This window comes from Gymnoscopelus braueri (assembly GCF_963280865.1).
Source record: "Gymnoscopelus braueri genome assembly, chromosome: 1".
NCBI classification, from domain to species: Eukaryota; Metazoa; Chordata; class Actinopteri; order Myctophiformes; family Myctophidae; genus Gymnoscopelus; species Gymnoscopelus braueri.
The window spans coordinates 25,786,467-25,809,630 of NC_137603.1; the positions used below are offsets into that span (position 1 = coordinate 25,786,467).

Genomic DNA, 23,164 nt, shown 5'->3' on the forward strand with positions numbered 1-23,164 from the left:
GTGTGTGTGTGTGTGTGTGTGTGTGTGTGTGTGTGTGTGTGTGTGTGTGTGTGTGTGTGTGTGTGTGTGTGTGTGTGTGTGTGTGTGTGTGTGTGTGTGTGTGTGTGTGTGTGTGTGATTGCTTGCGTGTGCGTTTGTGATTGCTTGCGTGTGTGTGTGCTATGCTATGAGGGAGTTTACTTACAGAGATTGTAGTGAATTGAGGTTCCTTAATGCTGCACTGGGCACGGTCTTTAACTGAGTATTCTGGAGCATCCTAAAGGGGGAAAACATTGTGGTTATTATAATCCTCTTATCACTCGTCCTCATACCAAAAATCAAGTCTTGACCAGGAAGCAGAAACTTAAAGGCATCGAACAATTTTAGATGCCTTGAATGTTGATGCCTTGCCTTTCAAGCTCTGACCCCAATTCAATTTGGGATAAATTCAATGTTTGCAAATATACCAATGCTACTTAGTTGACCCACAGGGGTCTACGCTAGGCCCCTTCTTTTTTCCCTCTATACCAAATCTTCACTATCTAATGCAATTTTGCCTACCAATAAACAGACTATGATAAACACAATCTGATTCTAACATTTCTAAGTCATATGGTAAATTGCTGGGGGATTTCTTTAAATAATAATAATAATATTAATAAAAATAATAATAAACAAATACATATTTTAGACACATATTTAGCTACAACATAAGCTACAACTTATTTGTGTTAATAATTGCAGGCTAGACTAGAATGGTTAAGTCACAGGTCTCTGTATAAATAACACACCTTTCTGTAGACAAACAGGACTTTAACCTTTTGGCTCTGCAGAGTACCAAAGGCATGGTTATAGGACTGTGAGTGTCTGTTTGTGCTATCATGCAAAGGTATGTTAATATGTTGGTAACCTCACCTACTTAGATGAATTGTAAACAAAACAAAACAAATACCTACTGTATTGTTATATTAGAGCTGTAATACAGCTATTTTTGGATTACCTTGTTCCAGATAAGCAGTACCATTAACATGCAGTTATAATGTGTAATCGTAAACAATGATTCTCAAGTGGTTTCGCACTGATCATGTCAGTACACAATACATTAAATAAAACAAAATTATTCTGTTGAAATTGTTCTTTGTCCCTGACCCACTCAGTTCCCACTTATTATTACGAACCACTTTTGGGTAATAAAATCATGAAAAAACACAATAATTACTGTTTTGTTGTCCAGCTTCCAACTGTATCATGCCACGATTTGCTGAGGCTCTACGCTAAACTTAAACAAACAAGTCTTGAATGTGGGAAGGAACAACAAGTCTTTTTAGGCTTATAGAAAATAGGTGAGTATTATTTAACTATGTGGAACTAAGATCACCTGGCAAAGTAACACATTACATCTGCAATACTGGAACAATTTCTGCCAGCAAGGAGGAAAACTCTATTGTTACAGCCAAAATGCACACATACACATGTGCACGCGTGTGTATACACACACACACACACACACACACACACACACACACGTAAGGGGCCACCAGGTTAATGCTTACAGCATTTTGAGTTGATGTAGTCCAGACAGGGCTTCAGGGTGGATGAATGACAGGTTATTTCCTGCAAGTCGTCTGAGAACAAGAAAGAGAGAATGAGAGATGTGTTGATATGTCATACATACTGTACATACAGAGAGAGAATGAAAAAATGATGTGTTGATAGGCCATACATACTGTACATACACAGAGAGAGAATGAGAGAGAAAGCTGTACAACGATAGTGATCAACATAAAATGGAAACTTTTCCGCATCAATACACAAAAACAGCCACAGTCAATATTTATCAATTAAAGGGATAATATAGTGCATAGTGTGAGAACCTCTTCACACGCAAGGCCTCAGTGTATTAAGTTCTTGCTATCAAGCTAAACATGACGCCTGGGGTGCCAAAGAGATGTGTCCATGCCATGGCCTGTTGTCACTTCATCTGACACCCAAGACAGATTAGAACTGGTTCTGGCTACCCCCTCCTTTCATGAGCCCCCCAACCATCAGTCAGCCCTCTGAGTCCCACAGCCCACTGGAAAACACAAGACTCGCCGCTCCAATTCTCCAAGTGGATCTGAAACACGTAAATGAAAGCAACAAATGGCTACAGTGTAGACCCATTTTGAACTAGGCCTCAGAGACTCTTTATCCTCTTGGTTAAACCTATCCATTTGTTACAGTCCGCACATGGTATGACCCGATTATGGCCATACTCTTTGCCTCCCGTTCCTGCTGGGGCAGTGACGGGCCGGGTGCAGGAAGTAGGGGTGTAAAAAGCATGGTAGGGGACGGGGCTGTGCGACTAAGACACATGGCTCCACTGTTACTATCTGGCCTGAGAGATTAGCAGCAGATTTATCACTCTGCAACTTGAGTCTGGACAGGCTGAATTCCCTTGCAAGGAGAGCGGCTGGGGTGTGAGCCTGAGAACCAAGGCTCCTCTGTGTAGGAGGCTAACTTGCCTGTCTGGAGCGCAAGAGTTCAGGCGGTCTTTTGTCGATAAATATGTCATGAATTGTGACAGAACTAGGGTGCTTGTTCACCACAGAGCATTTTTGTTGCAGCACTGAACATGAATAGTGCCATGTTGTTCCCTTGCCATAAGGCGATGTTCATAAAGCTACAGTATTTCCAAAGAGGAAACAAATGTCTCAAGGCCTTAATAGTTATTTCCATTCATTCTCACTTTCCTCTGCTCTTGAATGGAATCTCATGGCTACACATCTTCAAAAAATATTTGAACTTAAATTTGAATACATTTCTGTTTTTCAATCTCTGTTTAGGCTCCAACCAGAAAATGAGATCTTTTTGTTTCACACTACTGAAAATAAGTTGTAATCAATATAAACCATCAAGCTACAGTAAACTGTGAACATTGTTAACTGTTAACCTTCACATCTACGAGTGGAATGGAGCATTCAAGCAGTGAAGGCTATACCAACAATTGTTTATTATACTAAATACATGTAACTACTGTGGTGCCCACTATACAGCAGAGAACTGTTTTATAAGTGTGACATAGGCAATTTGTTGCACTCAAAAGCAAACAGTGGCAATGTAAAAAAAAAAATGACCAAGCTTATATAGATAACATTACTTCAAACTGGTGTCCCAATTTGGAAAAATGTTTTCATTAATTATAGAAGTGGACATTTAAAAACAAAACAAATAAAAAAAATAAGCAGATCTACAAGATCACAACAAGTTGCATAGTGGTGTGCTGTGAGCGTGTAGTTCAGCTATTTTCACTGTTCATCATATAACATACATAAGTGGTTAACTGCAGCCTTTTACCAAACCGAACCGTCCAGCTCCGCCACACTGTGCCAGGAGTGTGGAGCGCTGTGGGTCCCTCATCACAAGCTACCGACAGCCGTGAAAAGAATCAGGGTGACTGCTCTAAACTCAAGACCACAGCTCCCGACTTTGCCCAATACCAGACCCTGCTTACAATGTTTTATTTGTTGTGGTTCACCAAAATTGATCAAATTATGATTTGGAACACTCACCCAGTTTTATAAGAAAAGCATGCTGTCTCTTCAGCTTGACTTGGCTGCATGACAAACCCAAAGATTGCCTTGCAGTGGTGGATTTCCAGGACACATTTCACCATCTAACCATCCAATCAATTAAACTGCGTGTGTGTCTCCTTTGACTCACAATTTGTACGGAGGATGTTTTATGACAGCTTGTTGGAAATGTTTCTTGAGAGCCAGGGCTATACTGCTACTCAAGGAGACCATGCACTTTTGCCACAAATTATGATTATGTCTGAAGGAATACACTGCAAACCCAAACCACAATATCTGGTCCATCTTTGTTTCACGCTTGTTGGGGATTAAGTTAGCACAGTATGACAAAGCTATGAGTTACACTTGAACAATACGTGTTGGGAAAACTCCACAAATCTGCAGTGTCTCAAGCCAGCCACTAGACACCATAAGGAAAGCTGGCTGGCACATTGTGGCACAACAACGAAATGCTCATACCCGTCAAGTCCCAAAACATTGAGTGCATCTGCCCCTTTTGCTTTCTTTCAGCAAATTCAGAACACGTCCCCCTAGGCTTTGAAGAGGACAGAAGAATGTGCTAAGTCTTGTTGAGAAAAGGCTAAAATCCTCCCCTTGTGTGACACCACTCCCACAAGTCTTTCTTTTTCACAAGGGCTTCACTAGGAGGTCTCAATGTAGTCCCATGTGCTTTTACAGCAGTCAACAACACCACACAAGATCTGCCCTCATCATTCTGGACAGCAATATCATTTCAGCAACAACAATCTTTGTTCTACTCAAGAATGCACCCAACTACACAATAAAATCAGGAGTGCCAGTAATTTGCCTCCTGACTTCAGCACACACACACACACACACACACACACACACACACACACACACACACACACACACACACACACACACACACACACACACACACACACACACACACACACACACACACACACACACACACACACACACACACACACACACACACACACACACACACACACACACACACACACACACACACACACACACACACACACACACACACACACAGCAAGGGTGTTGCTATGGCCACTTGTCAATGATAAACCTATGACTTCATTTGCTATTTTGACTTTGGCAATGAGAATGCAGAGAGATGGAGAGAAAGAAACAGAGTGAAAGAAGGCCATATTCAGATTTATTTCTTTTACCATTAGTTCACTTTACTATTATTAGGAATGCTTTTTGTCCAAACCCCTAAAAATGCAGCGGCTGGTTTTGCAAGTAATAATGACAATAGACTGCAGCACATACAGGCTATATTCATGTAACACCACAGGATATGATCAGTCAATTTACAACAATACTACATAGAACATACTGAGATTCTACATGGATTACTTTTAAAGATAAACATTAACCACTGAGGACAACCGAGCGTCATTTGACATCACGGCTGCGCAGTGATGTACTGCTTTTAGCAGGATAGGAAGAGAAAGTGAAGGAGAGTTGCGTGACTATGAGGGAGTGAATGTTCCTTCCTTGTCTCCTCTCTCTCCTGTCCTGTTTGGGTATGTCCCTCTGTCCCTCCCTATCTGCCCTCAGGGCCCCCACTTGGTTTTACTGACAGCTAAAAAGTCCTCAGCTGAAGTTCATTCAAACAAGCCTGGAGATTTGTTCGATGGAAAAGGTTAAACCAACACACACGTCAACTAAGGATATATGTCTAACGCCATTCTTCAAAACAGCTACCCAAATACAGCCCATACATTCAGATAAGTTTGAAGACAGAGGGGAAATGGGGTGCAAGTTTCACTGTACATAGCAGACAAGACCACAGGATGTACACTTGGGGGTCCACTTATTATCTCTGTGCAGTGATAGAACAGGTAACATTGCGTGGTTGAAAGAACTTAACAGCAAGACTGGGTGAGTTTTTAGCTCCATTGTCATGGAAACCATTGTTTTGCCTTCTTCCTTCCTGCCTTGCATTCCTCCACACAATGCGATGAAAAGTAAATTGCCCTTCGACAAAGCAGATTGAAGTACTGTTTGGAAAAGAAGGGGGCGAATACTAGTCTAGATGAAAGATGCACAGAGGGCTGAAAAAACATGCCTACAAAGAGAAATGGAGCTGAAACCACTGGTGTGTGCACTTGCTGGTCATTTTGCATTCTCTGGGCTGCATGTTACCTGATATCAAGTAGACAGATTTTATCACTGGCTTCCAGCACTGAGCCAGACAGAGGGGTATTTAAAGAGTAAAGAAATAACAAATACCCACTAAGATTAGATATGGCCACTGAATGGAGCCCCAAAGCTAAAATGTGCTGTTGCCGGTCCTGTTGAGACATTAACATACATAATGCATTATATAGTGCCTATAAAAGCACTGTCTCATCTCAAGCTTTTATGATTTTATGATTAGCCTTGTATAACTGCCCAGTTCATATCAAGGAGGATGAGTGATTCTTGGTGTATTGTAACTCTGCCCCTTTATACTGTACTGTTCTACGTACGTATATACAGTATATGAAATGCAAATGGGAATTAGGCCATGTTTTGCACCTTTATGTCTTGTTAAGTGCTATATCAAACAGCCAGGTGCATTTTAACAACCAGTCCGTCTATATTGTACAGAATAAAGAAACATTAGGCTACATAAAAGAGATGAAAATAGATGTACTTACAGCTCTTCCAGATAGGGGAAGTTTTTGAACACATTTGCTGGGAGTTCAGTGATGTTGTTCATGCTGATGTCACTGTGGAAACATCCAGATTTAAATATTAATCATTGTAGATTCCTAGGCTTCATAAAGACTTGCAGATTTACAAGGAGCTGCTTTGGTGGTTAAAGTGTACACTTTAAATAATTAGCATTGTTAGGTTTTTCTCACATTGCTGCCATCGTCAACAGCACAGCAACAGCAATACGGTAAGAAAGGCAGTGATAAATCAAGATGATATGAATCTTTCCTCACTGCTTGCAAAAAGTTAATTAATTATTTTGGACACAATTTCAGGATAAGTTTCAAAGTTTTAACAAACTTACTGGAGATAAGAAAGGTAGATTCAAACTACTTTTAGTTTCAAACTAATTTAAACCGGGTAGCCTACCCTACAGTATACGTATGATCGTAAAGTGTTGAAGCCCTGTGACATTATGATTTTAACCTTTAGAACAGAAACAATTCTCAAAAGGACTTAAAGGCAAGTGTGCTTGACTTTTCAGTTTATATCAATTTTAACATTGATATAAAACAAAAATAAAGCAAACACGCAATCAATATTATTACATAATTCTAATTGGAATCTACAGTGCACCAACAATAGTCACCCTCATGCTATGGTATTTATGCCTTAAACAGATCCTCAACAAAACGCCTTGAAGAAGCCTCCTCTTTAGCCCCAGGGATTTTCACTTTTCAGACTAACATCAAGCAAAGACAGGCATGTAGCAGCATGAAAAATATGCACACAGTACTTGATTTTCTTCCCTACGTGTCTAATATATGGCCATATATGTAGAGTGCATATTGTAGCCTGAAGATTAAAAACTGTTGTTTGCTGATGTTGTCTAAAAATAATTTAATTGAAACGTGAACTTTCTATGTGAAAGTATATTTCATAGTATATTTTGTATAGTAATAATAACCAGTTATTGTGGTAATTACACATTGTTCACAAAAAACATTGTCGTTGAAAAAAGAGGGGCCAACTGCTTTCTCAGGTTCAGTGAAGAAATGTACAAATCAATGGTCAGATCTTGATTAGGAATCCACTCACTGGCTTCAAAGAGATGCCCGTAGACAGCAGATGTGGGGAGATGGCACACAGCAAGACTGAAAAAACATCCTGCATTCACTAATGAAACGATCCCCCACCCCCAAGTCGTCATCTTGGATTTCACTGCCAGATCTCTCCAGAACCTTGTGTGTGGGCCCCTGAATCCTCAAAGGATCATATTGCCTTGCCTCTGCACTCTCGTTACACATGCATACACACACATATACACCAACACACACACACCCACACAAGGTGGGCCTTGACAGAAGCCCTCATCGTCGCTGCCACCTCTCTCCAACCTCCATCTACCTGCTTATCCAATTACTGTATTGACTCTGCACATACAATGGAGCTCCCATCATGATCCACCCCGCACCTTATCTTTATGGCTTCCCTTGCCAACTCCTTTGGTGGTGTTCTGCAACCACTGCTGTGGGCCAGACAGTACAGGTGGTCACATGGATACATTCTGCTGTTGCTGAAAGCATCCCAACCCGTATCCCAAAACCATCTTCAACAGCCTGGGACTGAGACTGGCAGGGAAGCACATGCAGGCCAGCGGAGATGAGGAGGCCTAGGTGCTTCTATCACATTTCCTCCCTTTCCATTTCTGACTGCTTTACTCATCAGGATCCTGGCCTGTCGCTGTTAAGATGGATTGAGGACACTAAAAATGCAGCTGTGATAAACAGTAAAAACCCTAATTACTTCCACACACACGCAGGTATCAATAAATTTCCATCCCGTGTGCATTTAGTTGACATTTTACTAAACAGGAAGCAGTGTGTCCTAAATGAGAAAATCTGCTTCGGAAAATAATGGATGGCAGCACAAGAGCTAAATCTTTTGTTAAAAAAAATTATATATATATATATATATATATATATATATATATATATAATAAAAGTAGTACTAATTGTACTTTCAATGCAGTCAATACATTAAAGACAACTTGTAAAGACAGTGAGAGAATTAATTTACTCATTAACTCCAACATATGTCTGTTGACTCTTCTAACGTTCACAATACATTAAGGCCCAAATAAGTATGTGTTAGAAGATCTGCAACGTATTATTACCATGGCCTCAGACGGACGATAAATCATGGTTCTGACCTAGCCTGGCTTAACTTCCCTTAACAATTTAACAAGCCACTTCTGTTCGTCCTCAGACCAGTTGAGGTCCAAACCAAAACCACAAGACAGCCACAATGCTCCACATAGCCGACTGAAGAGAAATACGACATGCAGGCCATGTTTGAGTGCATAGTGATCAGAGCACAGAAGGCCCTTCAGTTAAGTCAGACACATGGAACCTAATTAGTTGATACATCAGTGTCAAGAAAGATCTCCTGAATAAGGCCTGAATAGTGTTGTGTGACATGTCAAATATATTTTTTTTTCTTCAGAAAACAGTGTTGACATGACAGTGATTAACCTATTTAAAATTCCTTGTTTGTTTGTATGTTTCCTTGATATGTGATTTGTATGTGGTTTTTAAACTGGATTGACACTACAAAGGACGCAGTTAAAGAAAACTAAAACCATCATAGCTTAATTACAGTAATTTTACAGTAAATCATATGCTAACAGAATACTACAAAATGATGGAGCGTGCACGGAAACAAGAATTTCACCCACTTCTTTACACCTGTAAACCTGTGATGTGACAATTAAGATGATTCCGATTCTAAGAAAAGTGTGATTAATATTAGACTATTGACGAGAAGATCAAAGCATCTTGGGTAGAAGATTTTGGGTGCCATCTGAATAACAAAATGGGGCAAAATATTGGATTAAATGTAAAGAAAATGGCATGTTCCAACAAATTCCATGGGACCCAACATAAGATTATTCATAGACTAAATGTGACCCCAGCTATACGATGTAGTGTATATTAGCCTATATAATCTTATGTGGTCATGCCCTAAAATTGTCATTTTCGAACTCTCAGTTCAAAGGGAGATTGTGTAAGCTTTTGGGATAGAGATCTAAATCCAAGTTACTTTATACTGGGTTTGGATTCTAATCATGAACAGAGTTACAGGAGATATATTTTTTTAATTGCTTTGTATGCCGCCTGCCTTTCAATTTTGCAAAAATGGTTGGATGAAATTCCCCATTAATTTCATTATGGTATGAAAAATGTATGTCAATTTTGCCATTGGAGAGGCTATCAAGCTGTAAGAGGTACTCTTGTTGATTTTGTAAGAGACTTGTCCCCAATTGCAATATATTTGCATTTACAAGAGGAATGGCAAGATATTGGGTTGTACAAATGTACCAGAATGAGTACATTTAAATGGCGTTTTGTAAGCATACATGGTTGTTGACCATTGATGTTGTTGTTAATATTGTGTTATTCTTATTACTGTTTGTTGTTTTTTGTTTATTTTTTTTGGTTGTATGTTTTTTGTGCTTGTTTTTGTCTTAAGAGTTATGTCTTGTCTATGTTCAATGTGAACTTAATGTTGACTAAATGACTAAAAGCAAGACTAGAAGATGCATATGTCATGTACTTAAACATTTCACTTATAGTATCCGTGACATGAATAATAAAGTAGGCCTATGCGTTTATATCAGTGTTATCAAATAAGGAGGGAGGAAGAGAATTGGTCAATTCAAATGTGACTCATAACTAAATGTGGGATGATGGCAACAATACTGTGAACTTCCCAAATTAACTTATTGTGTGGTGTTGTATTATTGTGATATGGATCTTCCTAGGTCTGAAATAAAGATTGAATTGAATAACTGCTATGTTAAAGCAAATTAATTATTTTTCAGAGACTCTTCATGGAATGTTGTTCTCTTTATTACTGAGGACTTGCTGTGAGGATTTTTACCAAAAAATTGTGATTCTTGTGATTGTGTAAAAATGTTAGCAAAAATGAACTATCATAATTGAATTATGTTAACTGTGCGAGTTCGGGCTTGATATGCCATGACATTGTTTTAAATGCCTTCTCCTTTGGCTTAAAAACATAGAAGTAATAGTTATGGTTTCATATGACAATGATATTTAGATAAAACCAGTCCCAGTCATTGCCTAAAATCCTGAAATCGTCTAGCAATAAACACAATTATTCAAGCACCTTTTTCCTTAAACGGAATGCTTTTCCTCAGCTCTAGTACAAACCCACTACTCTAAACAGGAATTTTACATTTTAATTGCGTCTTAATTACATCCACTTATGTTTGGTAAACAATGATTTGGCCAAACTATAGTTTTTTAAGATTTCACACATTCCTGGCCTATTGCTCTTCACACGAACTAGCACATCCAATTCCATGGAACTCACAATGAAAGTAATGTTTCTTTCTATCATTTGAAGCCAATGTTTTACTGACTTTGGAGGTGAAAGAGGGATATGGCTGAAGTTCCCAAACAGGGCACAACAGGCAAGGTCCCCTGACCTGGGAATGTATGCAGGTTTTACCACCTGACTACAAGTGTTGTTGTACTCATTGCAGGAAAATAACTAGTCAGATATACTGTATATGTTTAGGCTATTACACGAAAGCTTCAGACAGCATGGTCAGAGGGGCAGATTATATGGGGTTCAACTCTTTTAGCAGGCATATGGCAACTAATGACAAGAGAAACTGCAGTTGAACTGACTAAAATGGTTGTCACAAAAATAAACAAAATTGGCACTTAAATAATTGTCTGTTTATGTTTTTATGTATGTATAGATCTTTGTCAAAAAACGAATACTGAGTCAATATCTAAAATAACACTGTGCAAAATGTATTAGGTTTATTGATTCAAATGTTTAGCAAACCAGGAGAAAGTAGTGGCACAATGTTAAGATAAGTGAAAAGGAACAGAAGTTAAAAATTATTTTGTGTGTAAGGTGTGTGTGTAGTAGGGTGTGTAGGGTGGGTAGAAGTTCAGGAGCCAAAGAGTGAGAGAGGTAAACATTCTCCCAACCAACAGTCATCCTGTTTGCGAGCGGGAACCACTGACTGGCTCCTTTCACCTCTGCTGACCACGAACAAAAGTATCATTCAGTCAAAGATGGATTGAGGGCACCAATGGTGAGCCAGCAAACTGGATCAGTGGAGTGTAAGACCCCTGCTTCCACCCCTCCTCTCACCATTGGTCCCAACTTGTGCTTGTTCACGCTATGAAAAGGACATCAATCGAGACGTGAGCTGTAACAATGCACATCCCACTACGCCATCCACTGCAAGCAAAGCATGAGTTGAGCACTCAAAAACACCATGGCCAGATAGCAAAATGAATCTGAGAGGGCTGTCGTAATCATTATACAGCATAAATAGGCAGCATCAGGTAGCCTACATACCTGGAAAGGGTGCAGTTGTTAGTAACGTGATTGTGTTGACTGAGGGGCCTCATTTTTCTCTAACATCATCTGTTTTCCTGCGACAAGACTGTTTCCACTGCAGGAGCCAAGAATCACAACACCATACCAATGAACTATGGGGCTATATAGGTGAGAGTTATTCCACTGTGATTCATTATGAATTGTACGGTCTCCCAAAACAAAATAAGGATAACAATCTTTATACAGTAGGAGAAAGGGCGGTATGAATAATGCTGCATGTAGTTCACAGCTGGAATTAAAACACCACCGTTCTGAGAAACTATTTTCTGACCTGTGGGGCTAGTGAAACCTGCAGAAGACTTGAAGTCATTGGCTGCCTGAAACCTCTCTGTTTCTGTCATTATGTATGTGTATGTGTATGTGTGCGTGCGCGCATGCTCTCTGCACCCCTTTCTTCTAATTGCATGCACCCTCTCTAGGAAAATGTTCCATTCAACTGGTATCTTGTCCATTTGTGATCCCAAACATGCTTGTTTCTACAACTTCAGTTCAATCTTACCAGGAGAGACTTCTAAATCATTCATTTCTGACTTAACATTTCTTCTTTACACATCAACATGTTATTGTCTTCATCCCCCTTTGCATTAGCCCAGAGAGGGAAGGAGCTCTACAGCTGCAATATGTCTCACTAATCCATCATGATCCCTAACCCCACTGCTCTACATACAAAAAGAAGAGGACAAGTAGAGTTCAAGAGACCGAGAACACAGAGAGAGAGAGAGAGAGAGAGAGAGAGAGAGAGAGAGAGAGAGAGAGAGAGAGAGAGAGAAAGAGAGAGAGAGAGAGAGAGAGAGAGAGCTTCACATTCTTAGAGGGTTGAATAAAATGTTCCTTAAACTATCAGCTTAATACATGCATATGACACACACATATGCCACACCACTGGCAAAACAAAATGTCAGAGTTGACAATTCAACAAGCTACTATCACTTTTGCTAGGCAACAATTAGCCTAGACTTGGGAGGACCGCTGCAAAAAGTGGAGAGATGTGCAGAAGCACAAAGCAGTACTAAACTCAACCTTAAAACGTTTCAGCAATCAAGGTGACAGTATGACAAAATGTGTGTGTACATATTAAACAGTCTGATATCATCGCAATCACAGCCAAGGTCATATTTCATTCTCCTTCATTTTAAAAGGTAGCGCAATGATTACACACCAACCTGCAATGAATCGCTGCCTTGACACTGTCAGGTGGTTACTCAAGTTTATGATTAACCCAGAAATTGTGAAACATTTTTGGCTAACTAACAAGGGATAGGCCCTCCATTGCCTATGGAGTTCCAGTCTTGCTCAAATAATCACAGAACTTCAAGCCCACTACACTTCAAAAACGTGCAGTCCAACTATCCATATCCACCTGTGCAAAATGTGTGCACAAAATAAAATTTGATACCTTTGTTGGGCTAGTAAAGGTGTCACATTGAACCCAGAACCTGAGAATGTGTACAGTAGTAATGACTTTCCCCAAAGATGAACGATGTTATACTACAACCATAACAGTTGAACTACAGTATAACAGTAGTGCATTGCTGTAGTTCTAACAGGATTGCAATTCATCTCGATTGAAAGATCGAGCCATCTTAAGAATGTTGAAGTGAATACAACATGAGCCTAGCTGGAGTTCTGCCTGTTCCAGTGAGTTAATATCACATCTCAAGTAGAGGAGGGACACAGTTAAAATATGGGACGTTGGTTTCAAGTGAATGACTGAATTGAGCCAAGTGAGCCAAACATATCCATATTTCTGCAGGATGCACAATGTGCAATAGTAAATACGTTGTTTATTAGGCTCACGATGTGCTAAATTGAGACCTTGGCCGAGTAGACTGTGTAATAATAACAATCTTTAGAACATTTCCTATGGCGAGCCATTAGCGCGAAAGTTTACACCACTGATAGTGTCCCTCCTCAAAATAGGTTGCATATTAACAGCATGGGTCTTGGGCACTGGTGGAAAGTAACTAAGTAAATGTACTCAAGCACTGTACTTAAGTACAATTTGGTGGTATTTTCTACTTTCTTCAGTATTTACAATTGTCAATCCTTTTACTTGTACCACTACAACTCAGAGGAAAACATTGTACTTTTACTCTTCCAATTATATGAAAACTTTAGTTACTAGTTACTTTGTAGATTTTGATTATCATTACAAAACACACTAACGACTTCAGCCATATTTTGGCCATCGGCTATTTTCAAATGATTTTTTAAATACATTTTGAACTTGTGAAATGGAACATTATGCACAACGAGTACTTTTACTTTTGGTACTTTTACTACTTTAAGTATATTTTGATGCCGATACTTTTGTACTTTTTACTCAAATACATTTTGAATACGGGACTTCTACTTGCAACAGGCAACAGCTAGTATTTCTACATGGCAGTATTGATACTTTTACTTAAGTAGAACATGTGAGTACTCTTCCATCACTGGTCTTGAGGGGGGCATGATGGATCATGCATTCGTAAAAGGTTTATTACGACCTCGATTGTTTGTAATACTTACAGGTGATAAGTGAAAGCACTCAGACCAGCTGGGATGGTGGTCAGTCCTTTCTCAGCGCAATTTGCACCCCCATCTTCATCGCAGCTGCATGAGGGCGAGCACACAGCCGGAGTGGACTGCCCTCCTCCCGGCCCGGTGGCACCGAAACCAACAAAATAACACCACAAACACATCCAAAAGACAAGCACACGCATCTTCCCGTCCGTTCTGGTGCTTAAAGCAACGGAAAAAAACCTACAGATCATCTATCCCGATCGTCGACTTTTTCATGTGGTTGACTTGGTTGTGGCATGAGATAAAACATTCCTTTAAAAAAAAAATAACAAAATAAAAAAAATATGTAATATATCTATAGTTCGTATGCAAGCGATCTATTAAAAAATGTCCGCGTTTATTTCACGCGTGTTGAAATTAATACGAGACTTTATCTTTGAAAACTATATGGTTTTTACCTCGCAATAATAGGAACATTTCTCAAGCCGTGGTCGTATTAGTCCATGGAAATAAAGTAGCACCACTGACGACAAGAACGGCAGTCTGGGTCTACCTTGCGTTATTCTATTTCTCTTCCGTTTTCGACGTCCCATTAAATAACCAAACCAAACATCGGCTCTATCGGCGCGTCGTCAACGACAAAACGATTAAATAGACGTCTTGATTGTTAAAACACGCCATACAACCGCGATCATTTAAGTTTGTTTCCTGTGCAACAAGATCACCGTCAGCTTTCAGCCATTTCTCACGTTCCCTTTGCTTCGCTCCCCGACATCAACAGCATGCCTCTCTCTCTTGCTCGGCAAGGCAGGCACCCTACCGGACAACCTGCCACACTGGGCCTACTACAGTCCTGCTGCAGCAACCTGCACCACAGCGTCACTGTTTGGCAACCATTAAAGACTTTTCATCAGTGGTGGACAACACTACTCACAATTTTACTTAGGTAAGAGAGTATCAATACTGAAATGCAGAAATACTCTGTTTCAAAGCAAAGTCCGGAATTAAAAAATTACTTGAGTAAAAGTACAAAAGTATTGGTATCAAAATGTACTTAAAGTACCAAAAGTAGAAAGTACTCATTACGTTTTCAAATGTATGAAATGTATAAAAAATATTTTGAAAACAACAGATCTACTTGCTCAGATCTACAATCTCACATGATTGTGAGCTTTTGTAGATTGGCTATTTTCAAATGGCCGAAATAGGGCTGAAAGTGGTTATAATAATCAAAATCTTCGAAGTAACTTTAGTTACTATAGTAACTAAAGTTTTCAAATAATTGTAGTGGAGTAAGTACAATGTTTGCCTCTGAGATAGTGGAGTAGAAGTAAAAGTAGCCTACTGAAAAATTGGAAATACTTTAGTAAAGTAAAAGTACCTCCAAATTAAAAAAGTACAGTACTTGAGTACATGTACTTATATGTGCTTTCACTTTATCTATTGATTTGCACAGTAGAGAGGTTTATGTGAACTTGTGCCTTTAAAAAAAACTTTTGAGTATTACGATGTACTTGAGCATGCAAATTCATACCTGTAATTAATGCTTAATTATTGATGCACACATACATTCATTCATCATGAATTTATCATGAAATCATTGTTAATTCCTCACCCATACAGGATGACTTGGTCCTCACTAATGCTCATGATAACATTATACCATTTTTATTTTTGTTAAGAACAATGGCTTCTATTATAGCATCCTAACTTTACAGGAATAGAAATCCTGCAGTTTATATTGGATTCCCAATCGATGATGTCACTGGTAGGCGTGTTTATGAACTGTCCACAGCCCTCCTCTGAGACACAGACAGGGGAAGACAAAATTATTATGAGCATAAGTGAGGACAAATTAAGGACAAACTAGAAAAAGTGCTCCTCGGAGCACAGGTCTCCACCAGGTCAGGTAGGTTATTGTGGGCCAGCAATGTTCAGAATTCGCCAATCAGGATGGAAACGGAACCATCTTGATCACTTGACAATAGAGATAATGTGTACCGATTTGCATGATGTTTGGCCAAAATTTGTAGGAGTAATATAAAATAGAAAAGTGTTGCAAAAATCGGCCTCCTGGTGGCGCTATAATGTTAAAAGGGTGGCATTTTTCCTCAACGTAGTGCAAATGTGTGTACAAAGTTTCAACGCAATCGGACGCTGCGTTCATGATTTGCCGCATTTTGTTCAAAACGGGCCACTCCTGCAAACTTTCGATGTACATTTTAGCCAATCAGGATGGAATAGGAAAAATCAAACAGATCCGTCTTGATCACATGACTATAGAGTACAGAAGTCCTGACGTCACTCGTTCATCCCCTGGTTCGTAAAGTAATTTCTTTATGGAGAATAACACTGGGTCATCTTAGAATCGTCTCGTATAAGAATTGTGGTCCAAAAATAAACAAACTGTCTCGGCGATATTGTCAGGGAGGAGGTTCTGTATCGTTTAAGGACGTCTATGGGAATTCAGAACGGGGATGGAAAACCGCGAACCAGGGTAGGATGTGTAAATTACGTCAGACTTCGGTGCTCTAGAGATCATGTGTACCGATTTGCGTGAAATTTGGATCAAATCTGAATGCTTGATATCAAAAAACTTGTTTTACATAAGACGGCCTCCTGGTGGCGCTATAAAATGCATGGCAAAGGTTTTTCCTTGGCCTCCAGAGAGTGTGCATACAAAGTTTTACACAGATCGGTGCAGCTATAGGTAAAAACACGAATCGGCCTGTTATAGCGCCACCATGAGGCTGATTTGAAAAAAATTCAAGTGCCATTTCTTCCTCGGCCTAGTGGGAATGTGCGTGCAAAATGTCATGGAAATTGCATGCTGTGTTCATGATTTGAGGCATTTTATTCAAAACGGAGCACTCCTGCAAACTTTGGTAGCCAATTCTAGGCAATCAGGATGGAATATGAAAAATGTGAAAGACTTATTTTGTTTAATGACTATAGAGATACTGTGAACCGATTTGCGGGATTTTTGGACAAAATCTGTAGGAGTACTGTCAAAAAATGGGTTTTGCACAAATCGGCCTCCTGGTGGCGCTATAAAAGGCCCATGTGAAACATTTGGGGCAGAGGTTCTGCTGTGGCATCCAGGGAGTGTGTGTGCACAGTTTCGCTGCGATCAAGCCAACGGTGCCGGAGATTAGCTGTACACAGACAGAATGACACACACACGGACGGACACACACACACACACGGACGGACGGACGCACAGACAGACAGGGGGCAAAACATACTCTCTCGCCATGCCTTTCGGCCTGGCGGCTGGCGGAGACAATTATATGAAGATGAAAATGGGCGAAATCATCCTTTAACTAATGGTGAGGACCGCCCACCATGGCAGAGGTTGTGAGTTCTAATCCATCGTGGTGCATCCGGCTTTGTCAAGCGTCTACAGTTTATGAACACAATTGGCCCGTGTTGTGGGGAGGGAAGCCGGGCGGGGAGTGTGATATTACTGCATGTGTTCCTACGGGCTGGGGCGGCACCTGTCAGCAGGGAGTGTTGGACGAGTGGAGTAAGACGAAGCAATGTTACGACGTATAGAGAGCAGGACACAAATGTGTGTGGGGATGAATCAATTGGTAAAAACTACTAAATTGGGGAGAAAAAGAGGTAAAAAGCAAAAGAAAAAAAACTAATGGTAAACATAACCATGCGCTAATACAGTATATCTCTGGTGACCACCAGATTTCAGAGACCGACCCTCCTAGGTACTCCTACCCGCCTATGAGCACTCATCCTGGGCATAGAAGTGGAACTGTGGAATATCGTCCTTAAATAATTATGTATTACACTTGGTAAGTCATAGTGACTTCACCATTAGTTAATGGCGAGGACCAGGAATTAAGAGTGCATCATAAATGCATCATTAATTAAGCGTTAATTAGCTTATGTGTATGTATTTGTATGCTCAAGTAACCCATCATTCTTTATCAAGAGAAAAGCACAGTCGGTAGCGCTGTCGCCTCACAGCTAGAAAGTCCTGGGTTCGATTCCCGCTGGGGACGCTGTGGGCGCTGGGGCCGCGTCATCAGCACCCATACCGCAGGTGGGGTTTGGCGAAAGGGCCAACTCTGTGTGGAGTGTGCTGCTACGTCCTACCGGGGAAACTCCCCCCTGTCAGGTGATAAGAAGGTCAGTTGGCTCTCATGCATTGAAGGAGGCATGAGCTCGGCTCTGGGCTTTTTTCAATCGTGGATTGAAAAAATGAGAAAAGCACAGACCCTTTACTTGAAGGCTACCTGAGCACCAATCTGGGAACCCATTCGGTTAAAAGAAGGAAAGAAAAATCCTTTGTTTTTGCCTCTGGGGTCACCAGTCTCCTTTTTTGTGTAGTAACAGGAACTCAGTTTGGTTTGGCTCCTCCCCTTTCATATTCCACTTCCTCCCGGGTACTTCTGTGTTTATTCCTACTAACAACAACACTGTTTCAGGCAGTGGTGCTGGCAGATTCTCCTGTTAGCAGAATCTGTCTTGAGAGATTACCATAGCACAAACAATAACTGCTAACTGGTTTAGCTAAGACACGTCATCACACAGGGTCATCACATGTCCGTCAAGGGGAACAACCCTATGCGTTTTTAACCCACTAAGACCTGAGGCCAATTCTACAAATGCCTTCTAAATCCTAATAGTTTCGAAAAACCTACGTTGCTATATATCGTTGCTGTCGGGCAGGAATCTCTTATCTCCATATTTTACATTTTTGATTTTTTTTAATAGCCTTTCTTGATCTTACTACAATGTCACACAAATGCATCAAAAGTAGCAGATCCCTTGAGCTTGCAGATCTGCTACTTTTGAATTTGAATCCTGAAAAGTAACAGTTTGGGATTTTTTCCCCACCCAACAGAGACGATATATAGCTAAAATCTAAAATGACACAGATGCTTTCCCGGTTTTAACGGAAATTTCACGCAAATCGGTGCACATGATCTCTATAGTCATGTGATCAGGATGGATCTGTTAGACTTTTCATATTCCATCCTGATTGGCCAAGATTGAGATCTAAAGTTTGCGGGAGTGGCCCGTTTGGAACAAAATGACGCAAATTATGAGCGCAGCGTCCGATTGTGGTGAAACTTTGCACGCACATTCGCGCTATATTGAGGAACAAATGCCACCCTTTAAGCATTACCCTATTAAAGGGCCACCCGGAGGCCAAGTTTTGCACAAAAAAAATAATAATATTATTCCTACAAATGTATTCCAAACATCACGCAAATCGGTACACATTACCTCTATAGTCAAGTGATCAAGATGGATCCGTCCGATTTTTCATATTCCATATTGATTGTAGAATTCCGAACATTGCTGGCCCACAATAATCTGGCGAAGACATGTGCTCGAAGGAGCACTTTTTCTAGTTTCAGATCTTTCTGTCATGATCTGTGTCATGGTCTGCCCCTCTACCCCTTCTGGCCATGTTCTTTAGCCCTGGACATTTGTTGCTTTCTCGTAGTGTGGGCTTTGTTTCTTCAGCCTTTTGGACATTAAATTGCGTCTTCTGTTCTTGTTCCCGGTTTGGTTTAGTTGTTTAGCCTATTCTTAGTTTCTGTATAGCCTTGTTGTATGTTCTCTTACTAGGTCTTGTAATTCTGTTAGTTTGTTCTTCCCCAGGTTTATTTTGTAGTATTGTTCTTGTGTCTTCCTGTCTGCCCTTGTATTTGGTACCTGTCTTGTCTCACCCCTTGATTATTGTAACCCTAGTCACCTGTCCAGTTATTCTTGCCTATCCCTGTGTTGAATGTCTAGTTGAGTTCACCTGTGTCTAGTTAGTCTCTGTTCTTTATCAGTTTGTTGTAAGTGACGTGGTCAGTCATTGTTCCTTGTGTATTCAAGTTATTGAATCTTCTAGTTTATTTGAAGTTCCTTGTGACATTCCTGTTCCTTGTGATTCCCAGGGTGGGATTCTGAGAATAAAACCTCTTGCATTTAATGTGACCCTTTGTGATTCCTGTGTTCCCACAATACTGTTGACTGACACGGATCACTCAAATGAATTGAATGAATGACAACAGGTGATGCCCATAATTCACACAAGGCCTCACAGGACACTGGAACTCTTGGATAGAATGTTTGTAGGAGGAGTTATTGTTGATTTTAACAGCCTTGGGTTTCATAGGGGTGGTTTAGGGTGCGTTCGGATATAAGGCACTGAGCGCACTGGTCCAATACAAACCAATACGTGAGTGCGCTCCCGGTGCGCATATCCAAACTCTATTTGATTAAGTTATTTGTAATTTGGTTTCTTTTGATTTAATAGGTAAGTTCATGTTTATATGTAGGTTCCTTTTGTTTATTATTTAGACTGCAAGCCCACTGTAATTTCATTTCAAAGGTGCAAAAAGTCAGGAATCAGTAAACATTTCACTGTGTTTTTACTTAAGGTAAAAATAGAACAATTTGATTCTTTACTATAACCTTATGACCTTTTAATGGTATCTGGGTTTTATTGGTGTGGCCGAGACTATGTTTTCGCCCCTGTCTGTGTGTCCGTCCGTCCGTCCGTCCGTCTGTGTGTGTGTACAGCTAATCTCCAGCGCAGTTGTACCGATTGGCGTGAAACTGTGCGCACACACTCCCTGGAGAACAGAGCAGATCCTCTGCCCCAAATTTTTCATATCGGCCTGTTATAGAGCCACCAGGAGGCCGATGTTTGCAAAACACATCTTTTGATATTACTCCTAGAGATTTGTCCAAACATCACGCACATCGGTATACATCATCTCTATAGTCCTGTGTTCAAGACGGATCAGTCAAACTTTTCATATTCCATCCTGATTGGCGAAGATTGGCATCTAAAGTCTGCAGGAGTGGCTCGTTTTAAACAAAATGCCTCGCATCATGAACACAGCATCCTTTTGCAGTGAAACTTCACATTGGCCTGTTATAGCGCCACCAGGAGGCCAATCTTTGCTAAACACATTTTCTGCTATTACTCCTACATATTTTGTCCAAACATCATGCAAATTGGTACACATTATCTCTATAGTCATATCATCACGATGGACCTGTCCGATTTATCAGATTTCATCCTGATTGGCTAAGATTGACTTCCACTTCCTGGCCTGGCGGAGATCTCTGCTATGGGAATTTTTCCCATAGTCCCATATTTAAGCTGTTTCTTCATATTTTTGCCAAGGGCCAAGGGATCTGTAGTTGCAGTTGCGGTCCCAAGTCCCCAGATATGGAGTATGACATCCATCCAGTCCCGCTTTAATTTACCTCCATTAACGTACAATCCATAATTATTCATGTGCAAATGACACCAGGCTCAGACTGATTAACACAGCATTGAGGTACTGTTGAAACCCTTGGAGGCTCCAATCCAACTGGACTCATGGACATGGCTCCAAGCAGTTCAGCTTCATCACCTTCATCACCTGAGGCCCATAGGGCAGGAGGCAGGAGCCTATATCCTGTTTCCTTAGCATGAGGCAGCTTGAACAAGTACACCCCCTGGACATGACGCTAGTATGTCGCAGGGACTTACCCCAATCCAACCCTTGATGCTGAGTGACAAGCAAGGAGGCATTGGGTCCCATTTGTAGAGTCTTTGTTATGACCCGGCCAGGGATCAAACCCCAACCTCCCAGTCTCAGGGAGGACACCATAGTCGATTTTTGCCTCTGCCACCAGGGGGGGGGGGGGGCAAAGGAAATATATGAACATATATTTATATATATGAACATATATTTATATATATGAACATATATTTATATATATATATATGCATATATATATGTGACATATTCAGAATTGGCCGCCTGCATATATGTCTTTACATATATGTACATATATATCCATATATGTGGCATACTGTATATGTGGACATAATATAAGCTATATATGAGACATATATATATTTTCTAAATATAAATATATATATATATTTTTTTTCTTTTAGTTACCAGCCCCCAGGGGGGGCAAGTGCCCCCCATGCCCCCCTAAAAATCGCCTATGGCGGACACTCTAACCACAAGGTCAATGAGCTGGTACTAAAACTAAACATAATTGGCAACATTTAAGAATTTACAAATTCGGAATCAGATGTGATATGATTTTTTTATTCAGATTTGCAATTATCTTCCTTCCTTTGCTGTCATCATCTTACTTTGTCATCATCACTGATCCTCTTGCTTCCATTGACGTCAGAGACACTACAGTATAGTGTGGCTTACTCAAAATGTAAAACAAAAAAACAACATCAAAGACTTACAGTACATGTATTAATCCTGACCTCCTGTACAGATGTACTTTCATTAACACATGTTGCTTGAATGTGAAAGTCACAATTTACTAGGCAATGCAAATTTATGGCTATGAGACTGACTGATTTGATAAGGAGTACAATGCTTGCCTTTGTGTTTCAGCAACATTGTAACCATCGTCTCACTTGTATTGATAACAGAATTTTGGACTTTTCCCTCAGCATATGAACGGCATGGTACTCAAGAGATAGATAGATAGATAGATAGTATAGATAAATAGATAGATAGATAATCACTGCCCTATACCAAATCTCTTTGCCAAAAATAGCCGATCTACAAGACCACAGCTATTTTCGACTAATGTTCCCCCCAGAATATGGATGATGGGCTTCAAGTGGTACCCACTACGTTATAAAACTAAAGGACATGGTTGCACAGAGACATTGCACATTGGAAAAAGTCTGAATAGCTTAAAATGGAATACATCAGACTGATGGTGAAAAGGGTTAGCCTGTTTGTGGCAGGCTGCACCAAAACGGTTATAAAATAAGTAAAAAAGTATGGTCCATTATCATTGTATAAGCAGACATTGTAGAAGGCTGCTTTTAAAAATATCTTACTTCTATTTCTAAATGTTTTAGCAGTTTTGCTTGTGTAAAAAAATCCATTCTCCTAAATAGGTGATAGTGAAGCCAAACTCTTATGAAGAGAAATACCACCCCTCAGTGGTTAGATTTTCTCGGTGCTTCAAACTTTTTTTCAATACACACTAAATGGTACTGGATAATA

At 40.2% G+C, this 23,164-nt stretch overlaps 1 protein-coding gene across 1 annotated transcript in view; it reads right to left on the bottom strand.

The window, feature by feature from the left end:
* The window catches only part of lgr4 (leucine-rich repeat containing G protein-coupled receptor 4), a 32,590-nt gene extending 17,623 nt beyond the window's left edge, over window positions 1-14,967 (bottom strand). The window contains exons 1-4 of the mRNA XM_080431721.1: window positions 14,157-14,967; window positions 6,200-6,271; window positions 1,533-1,604; window positions 185-256 (exon numbers count right to left, since the gene is read on the bottom strand). Coding sequence (XP_080287847.1) covers window positions 185-256; window positions 1,533-1,604; window positions 6,200-6,271; window positions 14,157-14,401 — 461 coding nt within the window. The 5' untranslated portion in view covers window positions 14,402-14,967. The remainder of the gene's footprint in view (window positions 1-184; window positions 257-1,532; window positions 1,605-6,199; window positions 6,272-14,156) is intronic.
* Between the last annotated feature and the right edge of the window lie 8,197 nt (window positions 14,968-23,164).